Here is an 18,041-nt window from a genome sequence, read left to right as displayed (position 1 = left end):
CTATACGGCGAAGATGATCAAATGAAAATAACGACATACCAAACCCCAATTTCGAAACTCTTTTAATAGCTAATTCATTTGCACGATTTCTTTCACGAAAACACAATCATGTTCTCGACTATATATCTATATCCCAGTCACCAATTCTACTGCACAAAGGACATCTTTTTCAATCGTCGGTCGGTCGCAGTGTTGTTTGCTTTTTCTTGCTTCTCTGTCTGCAGCGAAAGAAGAAGTTAACGGCGGCGAGAAGCGTATTGTGCTTCTTGATAAAATATTAAAATGTAATTTAAAATACATAGGTTTCTGTTAACGAGAATCACCATTACACCGGCTACACAGTAGTGATGCTTCATTGTTCGGAAATTGGTTCAGTGATTGACTATGACTGCGTGCTCTGTGTTTTGCGCTATTGAATTGGCTCAACCTTCCAGGTATATAATTTGTTTCAGTCTAGCTTCCCCGTAGAAGAAACTTTGAACTATTGGACTTGCTTTTCGATTGTGAGGCAAACTTTTTATCATTCGTGTATAAGAGAGTCAAAAAATTCGAACAAAGCTTAAAAAAAATCGAAGATTTTGATGACTGAGTTTCATGAACCGATCGATTCAACTCGCGATCTGAGATATTGACTGTCAGTGTAATTGTTTCTCGTCATTTTTTGTTTCAATGATAAATGTTTTAACATTATGGGCATTCGCCCTTTTTTTCTAATCGTATGCGCACATAGGGTTGGGAATCGAGCCCCTAGTAGCTGAATAATATGCTAGCATTGAAACGAAAGCCAATATCAATACATTGCTTAGGTTGTTCAGTATTTTCATTGGAAAATGTTCAACGAAAAACAGTAAGAAATAAAAAAAACTTAGAGCCGGTTGGTTTACGTCCTCGGCTGCTAACAAGCACGAGAGCAGATATCTCTATCCCTAGTAACAATTGAGGTTCTATGGTAGTTTTATAGCCTCTCATAAAACTTAGATTGCACTGGTAGCATGCTATAAAACTTCAATTGTTACTTGGGATGCCTCCATAGTTCTGTACACTGTCGAATTCTGACTAGTGACTGGCTGGGAGCTCATGGAAAGAGGCAAACAGCGTCACACAAAGCCCCTGCCTGGACGTGTACAAAGGAAACTGTGAATAGTTGTAGAGAGCCTGAGGGTGGTGTAGTGTAGGCGCGTAGCCAGAAGGAAGGGGCTCTAGGCTGCTAAAGCCCCTCCCAGAATTTTGAAAGAAAAGTTCATGAAAAACATGTTGTTGGATGAGGTTCGGGAAGGCGGGTGGTTCTACTGGCACATAGAACGGCGGGCGGGAAATTCCGGAACAGACTCTCAGACTTGTGGATCAATTTAACTATTATCGGATGTAAATTAACGTAACGTAACGTGGTTAACATAAATTCACATAACGCGATCACTGGAGGATGGAGGGTAATCTTCAGTACAAATTCAAATAACTTTCACGAAATCGAATTAAACTTTATTGCGTTAGGACTCAAGTGTATTTTACGATCGAAACTCTGCGGTGGTTGGATCAGGACTGCCATGAAATATATTAGGCGATTATGTGGACACCTTGCGTACCACATCTTGCATACAACTAACTGCTCGAATAGCTATTTAGGCGGTATAGGTTTGTCATCAATTAAGGGTTGCGCCAAATGCTAGGTGCGTTTCCAAAAACTGTTCTACGCCACCGTCATTTGACACAACTACTAAGTGAGCCCGAACATCGCCCCCCACCTTGAAATATTTACTTTCAACTATCATACATCATATCACACTAATACTAAGACCTAAACCAAACTAAAACTAAATCAATGTAAACGTGAAGCGACTGAAGCCGTCCGCTCATTATCGTGATTTATCGGCCTCATCACACTGGTGTCACGATGCGCTGAACCATTTGCTGCAGACTCGTCGTAGGATTCACAAGGAAGCAAGCAAATTTTAGTGATCGGCCGCTTTAGGACGCCGCGAGCGGTTCGTAGTGTTACAACTCTCGTAAGCTGATCCGGTCCTGGATGGATGGAGAGAATTCTCGCGAGCGGCCATTTCACTGGATGCTAAAATTCGTCGACGATTACCACGAGGCGTCCAATACGTAGCTCATTGTTTTCTCCGGTTAAATTTGTGCATTTTTGCATCTCTTGCAGATACTCGCCGCGCCAATGATGCCAAAATTGCTGGAATAGACGCTGCATGGATTGGTAGTGGTTCAATCTGCTCATCTGAACGTCCATTATATTGGTTTCTGGTATGAAGTGCATTGTCGACCCAATTAGAAAATGGGCCGGAGTGAGGCAGGATAAATCGTTCGGATCTTCGGAAAGTGGCACCAATGGTCGAGAATTCATTGCGGCTTCGATTTCTGTCAGGACTGTGTTCAAGTCCTCGAATGACAAACGGGAATTTCTCAACTGGCGGTACATATGATTTTTAGCAACCTTCACTGCAGCTTCCCATAAACCGCCAAAGTTGGGAGCCTTTGGCGGATTTAAGTGCCAATTGATGCCTTCGTTGGCGCAGTGTGACTGAATGGCTTCCCCTTCGTTGCCTCCGAGCCAGTGGTATAGGTGCTCGAGCTCGTTTTTGGCACCCTCGAAGTTCTTGCCGTTGTCCGAGAAGATGTCAGTTGGACGACCTCTCCGGGCGATGAAACGTCGTAGCGCGGCTATAAAGGCTGGCGTGGAGAGGTCGCTTACCAACTCAATGTGAACGGCCTTTGTACTAAAGCAAACAAATATACAAATGTATGCCTTCGCTGCGTTTGCTCTCTTGTGGATAGGTTTCAAATATATTGGGCCGGCATAGTCCACTCCACTAGCAGTGAACGGGCGGCTTGGAGTAATTCGAGCTAGAGGTAGTTGCCCCATATATTGACTCGCAGGAACAGGACTCACTCGGGCGCATTGGTAGCATCCTCGGATAACGCTTCTCATTAGGCGTCTTCCATTTATTGGCCAATATTTCTCCCTCATGGCAGCAAGAGTAAGCCGACCGCCACCGTGCATAAATTTCAGGTGATAGTGTTTAGCGAGGAGGCGGGTATAGGGATGGAAACTTGGTAGAAGGGCTGGGTGTTTATGAATGTAGGGCTGCTCAGACAATCTTAACCTCCCTCCCACTCTTATCGTTCCCTCCGGGTCTACAAAAGGCTTGAGAAGTCGAAGTGAGGAATGCTTGGAAACTGTTCAGTCCCTTTTCAAATCTTTGATCTCCTGCTTGAACACATCATGCTGAGCAATTCGAACGAGAATCGATTGGGCGTTTGTCAACTCCTTGACTGCAAGCGAAATACGTAGGGGTTCATTGGATAACTGCGTCCGGGTTTTCATGAGACATCTTTGGGCAAACCGGAGACAATAAGCTGTAACGCGAACAAGTCGATTGTGCGATGAAAATCGTGAAAAGTAGGGATTGTGCAGTGGTTCTATTTTGGCGCTAGCAACTACCACCTTTCGTCTTTCTTTTCCATCGTTGGGGTAATCGGGAATGCTCGATGAAGGAAACTGTTCTTGGATGAGGGATAACCAGGCGGGACCATGTTTCCAAACTGCGCTGTTTAAAAGTTCACTTGTCTCCAAACCCCGTGATACTAGGTCAGCTGGGTTTTGCTTACTAGCAACATGTTTCCATTGCGCTCCGTGGGTAGCAGTCTGAATAGCCGACACTCGATTGGCTATGTAGGTTTTCCAGGTGTTTGGCGGAGATTTCAGCCATTGTAATGTAACCATGGAGTCGGACCAAAAAAACGATGAGGCGATATTAATCTGCAGTGCTTGGATTATCCTGGAATGGAGTTTTGCGGCAAGATCAGCAGCACACAACTCCAGCCTAAGAAGAGTAACCCGCTTGAGCGGTGCTACACGAGATTTTGAAGCCAACAGTTGTACTGAAATATTGCACTGAGTGTCGACGGATCTTGCGTATGTACATGCTCCATAGGCTGTTTCGGAGGCGTCTGCAAACGTGTGTAGTTGAATCTCGGCGTTCGGCAGAAAGGCATAGCGGCTCACTCTAAAACCAGTTAGCAATGGTAGCTGCTCGGAGTATCGTTTCCATTTCGTTGCTATGTTCTCGGGAACTTCATCATCCCATCCATAGGACTCCAACCACAGGTGTTGCATTAGAATTTCTCCGCGTATTATAACTGGAGCGATCAGACCCAAAGGGTCGAAAAGTTGTGAAATTTTGGAAAGTATTGCTCGCTTTGTCAACTTTCCTTTCTGGCTGATGTTAGTATCGAATCTCAATATGTCTCTTTGAGGTTCCCATGAGATGCCGAGAGCTTTGACAGTTTCATCCTTGTCGAACTTCAAAGATGAGTGAGTTCCAATTTCATCCGCCGAAAGGCCCTGTAGAACCTGGAGCTTGTTCGATGTCCATTTTCGCAGAGAAAATCCGCCTTTGGATAACAGTTCATTCAACTCAGATCGTAGTTGTGTTGCTTCTTCCACTGATTGAGCTCCGGCGATGAAATCATCAACGTAATAGCCTTTCCGCAGAGCTGGGCCTCCCAAGGGGTACGACCTTCCTTCGTCTTCGGCAAGCTGTTGGAGGGTTCTAGTTGCAAGAAACGATGAGGAAGCGAGGCCGTAGGTAACTGTTAGAAGTTCGTAAGTTTGTATTGGTTCTTGCCGACAGAAGCGCCATAATATACGTTGGAAGGGTGTATCATCGGTATTTAGTTTTACTTGACGGTACATTTTTTCGATGTCCGCGACCAATGCTACAGGATATGTACGAAATCTTAGAATGATTGAAAGTAAATCGTCTTGTACTACTGGTCCTACCAGCAGTGCGTCATTAAGAGAGTGACCTGATGACGTCTTGGCTGATCCGTCAAAAACGACGCGAAGCTTGTCGTTGTCGTGCTTGCCTCTTTGACAACCGGGTGATGTGGGAGGAAACATTGGTTGGAAACAAATTTGTCGTGGGGTGGAACCAGGCGCATATGTCCAAGGGCTATGTACTCATGAAGGAATTTACTATATTCTTTTTGCAGCTGGTCATCGTGGTACAACCTTCGCTCTAGTGATTCAAAACGTCTCTGTGCAGCCGCTTTAGACTCCCCAAGCATTTCTTCGAAGTTGGGGTGGCGGGGAAATCGCACCACGTATCTTCCCTCAGAATCTCTGGCAACATTCGCTGCATATAACTGCTCACAGTTTTGCTCATCTATGGAATAATTGGATTGGTTTGGCAGCTCTTCTGTTTCCCAAAACCGTTCTAAACTTTCCTCGAGGGTAGCAAGCGAAACAGCGGTAATGGAGTGATGCAAAACTTCATGTGAGGGTTGAAATATAGTCGCTGTTCCTGAAACTAACCATCCGAAGACGCTGTCCACTAACGTCGGCAGGGAATTGGATAGCTCAATTCTTGCAGCTGTTTTAAAACATGAGAAAAAGTGTTCGTTTCCGATTATCATATCAATACCGGCTCGTTTGTTGAAATTTGGATCAGCCAAAAATAATTTCTCGGGAAGACACCAGTCATCAATAAGCACGTCACAGGCTGGTAAGTTTGACGTTACCTTTTCCAAAATCAAGAAGTTCACATCCAAAGCGAAATCTTCCTTGCGAGACCGGACTTGCGTGGAAACGGATTGAGTTACATGTTGTGGCTGGTTACCTATTCCCTGAATAAGCACATTCGCCCTTTTTCGCTTTAACCGAAGGATTTGTACCATTCTTTCGGAAATTATGTTTGGCTGCGAACCACAGTCCAGCAAAGCTCGAGCCAAATGTTCCTTCCCATATCGATCGACTACAACCAGAACCACCGTCAGCATTAAAATACTCTTCTCGGCATCAGGCAGCGGTGAATGGTGGCCAGATTTCGCTAATTTGACGGCAGTTGTCGCGGAAAACATCGAAGATTCATTAATGGGACCATCGCGCGTTTGTGTCGATGTTACTGGGTAACTTCCTGAGGATGAAGGGACAGTATTTTGATTAACTCGGCTTAAGTTATCGGCAAATGCTGAATGGATGAGTGAGTGGTGACGTCTTCTACAAAATCTGCAACTGTACCTGGATGTACAGTTTCTCGCATAGTGATCGGCTCGGAAACAATTCAGACACAAGTGATTTGCATTCATTAGACTCATTTTCTCGGCTATCGGGAGCCGTTCGAACTTTGAACACTTTATTAAGGGGTGGTGTTGGTCGCAGACATAGCATTTAAATGGAACATTCTCAGTCGCTACATGAGACAAAACATTTGCATGAATGGTCTTTTCCGAATCACCAATGCATGCTGAGGATGCGGATGGAATTGCATGGTGTTGATTGACCGAAATCGATTCCAGTACCCGCATGCGACAAGGAAGCCAATTAAACACTTGTAGGTGGGCTTGTCTAAAGTTGATGCGTGATCCTCCCAAGCTGCTAACGTGTCAGCGTGTAAACGTGTGCAAAGAAGATGCTCCAGAATAGTGCTCCATGAATCAACTGGCTCGTCCAATTGTCCCAAAATCTTCACATGTCGCTCAAATTCATCAACAATCGCATGCAATGTTGAGGCAGTCTCCCTTGCCATTTCTGTAGTATCAAACAGCGCTTGAAGATGGCGTTTTTTAAGTAAATATTCGTTGGAGTATTGGTTGGTTAAAGAGTCCCATGCCAGTTTGTAGTTGGCGGCACTAATTCCGATGGATTCAACAATCTGCGCTGCTTCCCCTTTTAAAGCTGCGCGTAGATAATGAAATTTTTGGATACCTGCCACGTCAGGATTCGAGTGTATGAGCGCGGAAAATGTGTCGTGGAAAGCTGCCTCGAGTTTGTCCCGTTCCTCATTGTATCGTTCCATAAACTGCTCGGCGCGGCTCAACGAAGCGAGCAACGTAGTTCTCCTCGTTGTCAATTGCTGCTTGGTCATAAAGCCTTCCATCGTAGCAAACGCTGATCGGAAATTCACGGTATGTCGGTAATATCTGATAAAATAAAAGACCCGGTAGCACTGGCGGGAAGAGAATAAGTACTTGGAAAGGTTCTCACCTGACCAAGGCGGATATATGCCTTGGATTGTTATAATTCTAATCAGCAGTACAGCGCGGTCCTTGTATTAGCTCGCATACGACACTGGTGGACTCGGTAGAAGTCAGGCGGTAGACGGCAGCGGGTGCGGTAGGGCAGACCTGACCAAAGCAAGTTTGTGCCTTGTATTTATTTTGTTCCAAATGCTCGTATATATCCTGTATGTATGAGGCCTTGTATAATATCAAAAACTGCTAGCGAAGAAATCCAGACTTCAAGGCAGCTTGGCTTGGTTCAATTGTTCAAAATTGCAATGGCGAACTGGCGCGGCTTTGAAACGGTTTCGATGGCGCCCAACGGCCAAGAACAATTGATGAATACTTGGAAGAAGGCGATCTGTCCTTTAAAGAACCTCAAGAACGCTCGATAGCTTGGTCGCAAGCGCCAAATCCTGGTCACGGCACCAAAATATGTTGGATGAGGTTCGGGAAGGCGGGTGGTTCTACTGGCACATAGAACGGCGGGCGGGAAATTCCGGAACAGACTCTCAGACTTGTGGATCAATTTAACTATTATCGGATGTAAATTAACGTAACGTAACGTGGTTAACATAAATTCACATAACGCGATCACTGGAGGATGGAGGGTAATCTTCAGTACAAATTCAAATAACTTTCACGAAATCGAATTAAACTTTATTGCGTTAGGACTCAAGTGTATTTTACGATCGAAACTCTGCGGTGGTTGGATCAGGACTGCCATGAAATATATTAGGCGATTATGTGGACACCTTGCGTACCACATCTTGCATACAACTAACTGCTCGAATAGCTATTTAGGCGGTATAGGTTTGTCATCAATTAAGGGTTGCGCCAAATGCTAGGTGCGTTTCCAAAAACTGTTCTACGCCACCGTCATTTGACACAACTACTAAGTGAGCCCGAACACATGTTTTCCGGCAACGTTAAACAAATTTGTAGCCCGTTTGGTTTGAGCAAATTATTGAGAAAAAATTGTAGAAGATTACTCTTTCCAACCATCAAAGACTCGGTGTGCTTTATATTTCTGCCCGAGCCAATGCGAAGCGAACGACAAAAGGTTGTTACTTTTACATTTTGTGACATATCCGAAATAAAAAAGAATCTATAGGAGTCTCTATCTTCGTCGCGAGCGGTTGACTCTGGTAGAGTCGGTTAATTTTCATCATTTTCGGCACAGTTTACTGCCTCACGGTTATCGAAAATGTGAATAACGTTGCAATTTAACGATTATACAAATTGAAGTAGTTTATAAACGCATTTTTCGGCATATATTTTTCCACTATGAGCATTTCTAAAACTTTGTCGAAGACACCAACTTTCTACCTCGTCAGGATAAAAAGTTAATTTTTTTAGTTCGATCATAGTAAGCTATGCCTAATTTCAATTGTTATCAGATTGTGGAGAATATTCATACGAACAATTCCTCCAAAAGACACCATGTGAATATATTCGATGGTTTGGCCTCTAGTGAATTAAGTTCACGTGTTTGGCGTTTCCGACCACTGTGGAGTGGTGACAGTTTGTGAAAATCGAATTCCAGCAAATGAAAAATCTTTTCCCCGCATTCCCCGGCCGTCGATTCCCGATGCAAAACATCTTGAAACACAGTGTACATTCTAAAAATAATGAAAAATGGTTTTTCAGAGAAAGAAATTGACCCGAAAAGTGAAAAGAATAAGAAAAATTGGCATATTCAAATAATTGGCGTTTCACCGGCGACTAGCGACTGCCAGGTGTCGCCCCAAAATTCTTCGCCCGAAAAATAGATGGCAAACCAGCCGGTCGGTGCGCAGCTATTTTCGTCCGTGTCCCTTGTCACCTATTTTTTTATTGTTTCATCGGTGGCGCTATCTTTGACAATGAGCCGTTCTAAATATTCATCTGTTTTTTTTTGCTTTCATATTTTATTGCAAATGAGTGGAGGTTTTGATTCTTTTATATTCGGGATTGCAGATGTTTTGTCGCGTGTAAATTTTGGGTGTTCGTTGGTGTGTGCGCACTGGGTATCCGCCGGTCGGCCAACTTTTCTTTGGACTGAGCAACCAATTTAAATGTGTATAGGGAAAACACATGGCCTTATTTGAGTGGAATGATGACTTCAATTATGCATAAGGTTTGAGAATTGACAATTCGCGAGAGGGATCGAGGACCGGTTGGCAATTACCTTCAGTTATATCAGCACGAAGAATGAATGTTTGCTGTTATGTTCATTGGTTAGCTTTCAATTGTATGTCATGCCTCCACGCGAGTCCAGGTCTATTGATGACATTTGGTCCTTAGACCGGCGATGACTGGGTGCTGTCGGCCTTCTGCCGATAGTGGCAAAATGAGAAGGTGCGAACGGATCTAGCCGAGAAAACCTTACCGTAAAATGAATAGTTGTTCGGAAGTTGGCTCCAATGGGACTTTGATTTGACTGGTATCGATAATCGCGAGTCAATACGTACTGACAATTCGTGGCGTCTGTTTTAATGAATCTAAGTCCCGTTATTGGTAACAAGCACGAGCATCAGGTTTACGATCCTTTGTATTTCCCTTCAATGTTCGATATAATCGTTCGTATACGTGTATTTCACAAACAATCCTATATGGAAAATAGGAAATGCTTTCGTGGATTTATAACATCTCGAGCTATCGTAACTCTTTCTCTGTATAACGTGTTATCACTCGGTAGTATGCAACATACATCGCAGAGAAGGAATAGCTAAATTAGTCTAAATAATGTCGCAATAAATAGTGATCCGGCCCATTATGCAGATAAGATTAGCTTTTCTAGGTAATATTCTCACGGTCGGCTGTGTGGAGTTAAAATTGCTTTTGTTTAGAAAACATAGGATACTCTCGGTATCCGGCTACCCAGAATTGAAAAAGAACCAAAAACTAAACAAGATCTTCTTTTTCGAGCGATCGTGTTCTCATAACATGATGAAGTCAGTGTGCATTCGCCAAAATCATCTTCACAACGCAACGCAGCGCAACAACGGAAATAACTCAGTATGCATTCCAGGTTTCACACTTCTTAAAAAAGTTAAATATTAATATAAGCCCCTCTTACTACGAAATCATTATACATGTGCAATTCCAACTAGGGACCATTAATAAATTACGTAACGCTTTTAGGGGGGGGGGAGGGGGTACAACAAGTTGTGACATGTTGTGACATAGGGGGGAGGGGGAGTTAGCTAGATCGTTACGTAACATGTTTTCACCGAAGAAAAAAAAATTTCTGGGAATTTGTTACGTAATAGGGGAGGGGGGATGGAGAAATTTGTGACAATTTGTTACATGGGGGGAGGGGGAGTCAATTTTGGGCAATTTTTGCGTTACGTAATTTATGAACGGTCCCCTATCTACAAGATAGTACTCGACACAAGAAAAAAAAAAGACGCAGGCAAATACATTCTGTATAAGATTCTGCATTCTATTCAAACGATCGCCGGGTAAAATCAACACCGACACGATAGAAACCTCGGAAAAATTCGTCGGGTGATTGAATATTATTAAAAAATATAAGCAGTGCTCCTTATAGCCGGCTATCCGGAGATCAATTTGCTTATTTTGCTAATCGTATTAATACACCAAATGATAAATTTCCCAAATTTTCGGCAGCCGGCTGCCCAGAGCAATTATTACATGATAACGCTATTGGCACACTAACTAACAACTCTCCCCTTTCCGTGATACATATGGAGATGCAGATTCCTCGATTTCTAGTAGCAACATGTATCGGACTAACATTCCTTCCTTTCCCAAAAGATCTGCATTCGGACGTGGCCGGCGCCGGTATTGATCAGCATCCAGGTATCAATATAGATTGTACAATTTGGCTCATCATGTTATTGTTTCAATGAACATTTTGCAACCTAATTTGGATCTAATCAATAACGGAGTAGCAACTACGGGCTATCTCTTATGCTTATACTTATCCGAAAGAAAAAAGAATCTATGACTACAATTCTTGCCCTAGTAAATTATCAAGATGAGTGAGTCGCAGAAGCCAGATTCCAAATTCGGTGATTATTGATGACTCGCATAAGACCGAGCATTAGGGCGTTCTAATATGACATCACGTCAAAAAATGATCGGGATTACCTCTCGCTTTTTGGCACTAAAACTTTCGATAACTCCACAGTTATAAGAGCTAGAAATAAGCTTTCATCGCAAAAATTATGTATTTTCTAATGCCAGACAAAATCTTAGAAAATTTCAGATTAGAAAAAACCACCAAGAAAAGTTATTTAAAAAAAAAGATTTTGAGGGGTGAATCATAAAAACTTCCACAAATGTAGATTAAAACCAATAGAAGGACACATAATCTCTTCGGCAAAGTTGTTACTTATTATATTCCCTACAACTTTGCTGAATACAGTTTTTTATGTTCATAACTGACCAAACAAACTTTTCCTTCTCAACTTTAGGAGGATTAATCACAAAATTAATACTTCTATAAAATGAAAAATCTATCTATCTATCTTCTTTATATATAAAAGTTAATGTTTGTATGTATGTACTTCCAAACGGCTTAACCGATTGCCGTAAAAATTTATACATAGTAGGCATTTGTTATGGCGCGTGTTTGTGTGGTATTGGTTGGGAATTATCTGCACGCCAAATGGCGCTTCGGAAGAAATTGTGTTTACCTCATATTTCGTTGAAAGTCGCAGCAACGCACGATGGGTATTAGCTAGTCTATTTATCTATCTATCTATCTATCTATCTATCTATATAAAAGTCAATGTTTGTATGTATATGATTTATAGACTCCCAAACGGCTAAACCGATTGCCGTGAAAATTTGTACATAGTCGGAATTTGTTATGGAGCGTGTTGGGGATTATCTGCCCTCCAGATGGCGCTACGGGGCAAATTGAGTTTTTATCCTATTTTGTTGAAAGTCGCAACAGCGCGCGACGGTTTGACTCTACTAAGTTATAAACAAACTTTGCTGAAATCGTTTTTTCGGGGTCGTTCACGTTTTAGCTTATTTGGAAACACTGTAGAACACACAATGTCGTCTAGCTGGACAAAATTTTAAAATCTTATTTTTGATTTTTCATAATTTATCATTTTTTATGTTTGTGAACAAATTGATTAGAATTTTCGCAAAATATTAAATCTTGAGGACAAAATATCGATTTTTTGCAAAGCTTCAAAGGTGAAATAAATCATCAATTTAAAAAAATACTGTATTAAAACCACTGCTATTCAAATGAAGAAATCTTTTTAGACAAGTTTCCGATCAGAGTCAAACTAGTTTCATTAGAAAGGTTTTTCGTTTTTATAGGTTTTACACCTACCGTTAGATTTAGTTTATACATGTCTTTTGTCCAGCTGAGATATGCAGAATTAATAATGAATTATGAATTTAATAAAAGTCGTATTTTTTTACTTTTTAACGATATTTAATTAGCTAGAGATTACTGAGTAGGAAAAATTATGTAAATTTAGAGCCATAGTACTCAAGTGAAAGCACGGATGTGAAATATACAGATATTATCGATTCTCATAGTAAAGTCTGTCTTTGCCGTGAAACATGTTGGTAAACTCGACCGATTTGTTGTAATGCTGCCTAAGCTGGACTCCTGCCAGCAGAAGACAAAAGGATAGTCCGTAAGATTTTAAGTCTGTTTCCAATGGCTCTGCCACTTCCAGTTTTCCGATCTGTATATTTCACATACTCAGTTGAGTACTGTGGCTCTAAATTTCCACAACTTTCCCTACTCTGTAATCTCTAGCTCATTGAATGTCATTAAAAAGCAAAAAAAGAAAATGTGACTACATACTAGTTGAAATAAAAAAGGAAAAAAGTAAAAGTCAAATAAACAGATCGGAAAACCAGAAGTGGCAGGGTCATTAGAACAGGCTTAATATCGTACGGGCTTAATCTTTGTCTTCTGTTAATGTGGGTCGAGCTTAGGCAGTATAACTACGAATCACCCGAGTTCACTAACATGTCGTCGCTGTTGTGCTATCTTATGACAAACGCCATTTTGGGGTAAACTGAGTTAGATATGCTACATTACTTGTCAAAAAAATCTCTACAAAGTGGCGTTTTCAGAATTTTGACATTCTGCTTGGTTACTGAGATATAGCGAGAAACGTGCTGAGAAATTTTTAATTTTTTGCTTCAAATGACTGTGTCTGGAGATTGGCTCAGGTAATCTTGATGTATAAGGTGTTTTTATGTGTAAAACTATCTATGAAACACAATGGCATAATCATTTTCAAAAGAAAAATACGCAAATTGTGAGAAAAATACAGTTTAAGTTTTCAACTGGAAATATAGCATATTTGGCAACACTGTAACCAAAAATAACTATTTTTGCTAGATTCCCTGACTCATTTCCTTCAAAATGCATCGCACCGGTTGTTTATAGACCAAATGAAGCCAAAGATATGAATATAAGTTAATAATTGATGATTTTTTTCTATGAAAAATTTTCCATGCACGATTATGACACGCCATACAAATTTTGTCATCAATACACGCTTATGACACGTGTGAGTGCGACTTTTGTTTACATTTATAGTAAAAACTCGCAACATAGTCAACCGATCTTCGTAATATTTGAGAGATTAATACAGAATAGATAGAAGCATTAATTGTCTTCTTTGAATTGTTTGTACCATTTATAGGTTTGAAGATATTCAATCTCAAACTTTAAAAATCATTTTTCTCGAAATGTGTAAAATGGCGCTTGTCATAAGATAGCACAACAGCGACGATGTGTCCTGATAAAGGTAGACGTGTCTATCTTTACCGTGACAACCGACACAGACAACCGTGACAAAAGACAAAGATTAAGCCCGTACGATATTAAGCCTGTTCTAATGACCCTGCCACTTCTAGTTTTCCGATCTGTTTACTTCACATCCTTGCTCCCATTGAGTCCTATGGCTCTAATTTTCATAACTTTTCCTACCCAGTAAACTCTAGCCAATTGAATGTCGTTAAAATGTAAAAAAGTAAAAGTCAAAGGTTGCACTTTTTTTAAACGGCTCGGAAAGATGACTTGTACTGCATTATACTTGAAAATAAGTGTACTTTCTACAAATAAATATCTTGTTTTGCCCGTTTTTGGGCGAAAGTATGAAAATACGTGTTTTTTCGCAATAAATCTGAAGGAAATGCGTGGTAGTGTTTGATTGCCCAGGGTTCATAAAGTAATTGATAAATGTCTCTCAAAATTAACAACAATTGAAAAAATGTGTATTCTGGTAAAAAATCACAACAATTTTTTTTAATCAATTTTTAGATATAGTGAGTATATATAAAATTTTTGAGCCACCCTGAGTGCCAAAATAAAATTGAAAAAAAGTTTAAAAGTAAACATCAATATGAAAAAATTACCCTAAGCTAAAATTTTATCAAATTCGGGAAATTTTTGAAGATTTGTCCGACTTTTGTATGATGGTGATCAAATTAGAAAAATAATGAAACCTATTACAATTTTTTGGTCGTTTCCTCTATTTCATAAAAACACAAGTGAAACAGATATGCGATCAAATCATGTTCCAAATCAGAACAAAAAACAGGGCAGTAAAGCAGTAGCAAAAAACGAAATAAAGATAGATCAATTGATCGGTGTTAAGTCAGACTGGACTAAGTCGCAGAATCTCAAAAAGATAATCATAGCATTGAAAAAAGATTTTCTTTAGCAATATTCGATTTTTGCCAGGTTTGGAATATGTTACAATAAACAATGGCGAAAATTCATTTCGAAATATAGCGTAACGGATGCTGCGATTTAAACTTTAAACTTGTTTTTCTTCAAATCATTAAAATGTAACTTGGTTCACTCAATACTGACCAATTATCATCGAGAATAAAAATAACTGCCAAATATACCAGTTTGAAAGGACACAGCAATTCGTTCCGTTAAGTGCGATTCAATCATTCAAAATTTCTGCTCGCTGGAGCAAGTGGTACTTGAAACAGCTAACCCCGTGTTTCAGTACATCCACACTTTACAATTCGAAACGATGACTACACCATCTATCTCAGCTTTGTCATCAGGAATGTAGACGCGGTAGTTCTTCATAAAAGACCTCTCACCAGTATCGCGATTTTCTTACATTAGACAATATATCACAATTCCTTTTGTGTTTTTCCGCGGGTGAAAAATTTTGCACGACGATTGTTTTGTGCGACCTTTTAACCGTTATGTGTCAAAAAACACCTTTAACAGGCCAACGAGGGTACCCGGGTACACACAAATTGAAATACTCATAACTATTGCTTCCTTTAACCAATTTGAACACTTTTAGATGTTTTGGTTTCCACTTTTTAATTGAACCGGACGAATGGATCTGGTTCTTGGTTCCAGTACTAGAATATGATTTGTAAATTTTAATAAACTTTTAAAACTCTTCAAATTGTATCGGAAGTCTGTTATTTATTGTTACGGGACCCTATAACAATTTGAAAAATGGAATTGTAATGGAATGGCCACTCACGTCCCCACGGGAACCTTCTCCGGAATATCCGTTCCGGGGTCAAATCACCAAATGGTTGCAAAACCACGAGAAACAGCCTACTGATGCAATTCCAAGAATTTTGATACCCATATTGCTAGTATTCCATTGAAGTTTACAAATAGTATCCCAGCAATGGAACTTGCTTCAGGAAATCCGGATTTCCGGGAAACGAATGAATAACCCGATTAATTTTTACCAAGTCCAAAAGTGGATGAGTTCCTGAATCCAAAACACCCAAAAGTATCAAAATCTTTTAGAAATTACATTAATTATTGGCATTTCAGTTTTGGGGTTCCCACGTCGGCCTGTTACGTAATAAAAAAAATCAGGAGCACGTGCTCACTCCCGCTTACTATATCAACAATATTATTAACCCAAAAGCTTGACTTTGTGAAGTTCTAAGATGTCACAAAGTTTCAATTTCCAGCAATGGATAAAACATGGGAATTTCATTAATTGAAACTAAAAAAAGTTCCCGGGTACCGCGTCGGACACATAACGGTTAATGCCTTTGTTCGAAATAGGCTGGGAAATTTCGAGTTTCCAGGTTGTTTTTGAAAGATGTTCTAAAAATTTGCTTCCGCTTTTTTAGAAAAGTCATACATACTGTAGATAAAACGGACGCGTAGCGCGGTATTGATTGCTGTATTATCATACAACATGATGCCAAACTATGTCGCCATTCACCTCTGATACAGAACCTCCCCTCGATTCCAACCGGGGTACAGGCCACCTTATGCCGTTTTTGCTTAAACTCGGGACTGGGTAGGGTTCTGTCCCCAACCGCTACCAGCTCATTGACTTCGACAGGTTGACGAATTGGAGCTCAATTTCGTTTCAAATGGGAATGGCATTGATGAAGATCGGCTGTGATCTGTGGTCGTATACTTACAGGGAAGAGGGATAAACGATGCACGCGCGAAAATGCAAGTGTATCAGGCAGAGTGAATCTTTCGGTACAGTTAATGGTTATTTTGGGCAGCTAAAATTTTTTTCTTGATTTGTATACAACCTTGGATTAATATTTTTTCTTTTGCTAGTTTTTCTTCGGCAATTAATTTCAATTGTGGCATTTTCTCGTTATTTACCGTGACGGTTTCAGTAATATCAGTAAGTCCAGATCAATAATGAAATTGAAATCAAGGGCGGTCGCACAAGCTAAGTAGAAACAACACTCCCATTAAAAATAAGACGCAAACAGTCCCGATTGACGGCTGTTCGGAGTTCAAGTTGCGCAATTAAATTTTTCGGAAATCGATCGCGAACGACTTTCATACATATTGCTAGGATCATTTTGTTGTTCTACGACCCAATTCTCAAACGATTATAGATATGAGACAGACAGTTGATAGACCTGCTGCCTGATGGAACGTGAACTCTTGAATCAACGATAGTTCGCATTCCGACGTGGGGTGCCGGTATCTACCTCGCTCGCTTTGGAGAGGTTGTACGCCAATCCGTAAGCGACGGCCTACTGGCCGATATCGCTTTACTCGATGTGGCGAAGACGTCTCGGAGTACCACGGCAACTGGACTACTGAGGGATCACCGGAAACACGGGCCGCTTCTTGAGCGCCTACCTGTTCAATCGTTCTTTTCGGGTGGGAATCGACGGTGACGTCTTTCCGGAGAGCAACGGGGTCTCTCAGAAAGCTGCCCTTGCCGTCACACTATTCCTAAACTCCTTGTTCGCCAATCTGCTGGCGAGGATCTATGTTTTCGTCTACGCCGATGACATCGTGCTATTCGCGATAGGAAGGACCTTAGTTTATTACCGTGCTACTAGTATGCAAAGCATGATGCGGAGTTTATCATTTTTATACCTATCGCTTTCTTGGCCATCATCATGTTTTTCCCACATCTGCCATCCCGTTTATTATTGTCAGTTGTGGCTGTGTGATTCAACAGATTGAAATTGTTGAAGTGCATAACCTGCGGTACAAACAGGCGCACAGGCAGATGAACCTTATGCAGTATGGCATAATTAGGAAGAGAAGATCCAGCAAGGGTCAATACGAATCAAGCCTGATAGAAAATAAGTTACAGTCTCACTCTCCGCACTTTTTTACTGTATGCATTTTCAGGCTATCCAAAAGCTTCACCTGTTAAAATGAGAGCTCCTTTAAGCAACCTACCCCCTACTTCAACAGATTTTCGCACTTCAGACCGCGTTCGGTGATTACACCGTCAATCTCCAGGTGTGTAGACGAAATCATCTCCTATAGAACAGTCGCAGCAAGCAATCTATTTTACCCGGTCTAGGGCATTCACTATAACTCGTACATTATTCGTTCGAGCCCGTGTTAACTGGGTCACGAGCGAATACTGCGAGGAATTTCTGTTGATTTTTTTTTCTATCCTTAAATTCAGTAGAAAGGATATTATATCTTTCAATTCAATGAATCAGTTATTTATGTTGGAATATCAGTAGGAACACGGGTGTTTATCGTCCTCGACCGTTTGTGCGCGAGGAATTCTTATACAATTCTTGATGGATTGATTTTAGATGTGGTTCGCATGTGTCGATACGGAATAGTTCCTTGA

The 18,041-nt window shown here is 40.9% G+C and overlaps 2 protein-coding genes across 2 annotated transcripts in view; both read right to left on the bottom strand.

Moving 5' to 3' along the window:
- Positions 1 to 2,065: 2,065 nt before the first annotated feature.
- On the bottom strand, positions 2,066 to 2,941 carry LOC131688175 (uncharacterized). Its single transcript, XM_058972341.1, has one exon. The coding sequence runs from the start codon at positions 2,939 to 2,941 to the stop codon at positions 2,066 to 2,068; it is 876 nt and encodes a 291-aa protein (XP_058828324.1).
- A 252-nt stretch (positions 2,942 to 3,193) lies between these two features.
- LOC131688174 (uncharacterized) overlaps positions 3,194 to 18,041 on the bottom strand; it is a 147,090-nt gene continuing 132,242 nt past the window's right edge. Inside the window, exons 5-7 of the mRNA XM_058972340.1 lie at positions 6,722 to 6,904; positions 4,882 to 5,930; positions 3,194 to 4,552 (exon numbers count right to left, since the gene is read on the bottom strand). Coding sequence (XP_058828323.1) covers positions 3,194 to 4,552; positions 4,882 to 5,930; positions 6,722 to 6,904 — 2,591 coding nt within the window. The remainder of the gene's footprint in view (positions 4,553 to 4,881; positions 5,931 to 6,721; positions 6,905 to 18,041) is intronic.

The sequence above is a fragment of the Topomyia yanbarensis genome, chromosome 3 (genome assembly GCF_030247195.1).
Source record: "Topomyia yanbarensis strain Yona2022 chromosome 3, ASM3024719v1, whole genome shotgun sequence".
NCBI classification, from domain to species: Eukaryota; Metazoa; Arthropoda; class Insecta; order Diptera; family Culicidae; genus Topomyia; species Topomyia yanbarensis.
Note: the sequence above shows the minus strand (reverse complement) of the source record. Positions and strands in the feature narration are given on the sequence as shown.

Coding starts and splice junctions, on each gene's coding strand:
- LOC131688175 (XM_058972341.1), bottom strand. CDS start 2,941: ATGAGAAGCGTTATCCGAGGATGCTACCAATGCGCCCGAGTGAGTCCT.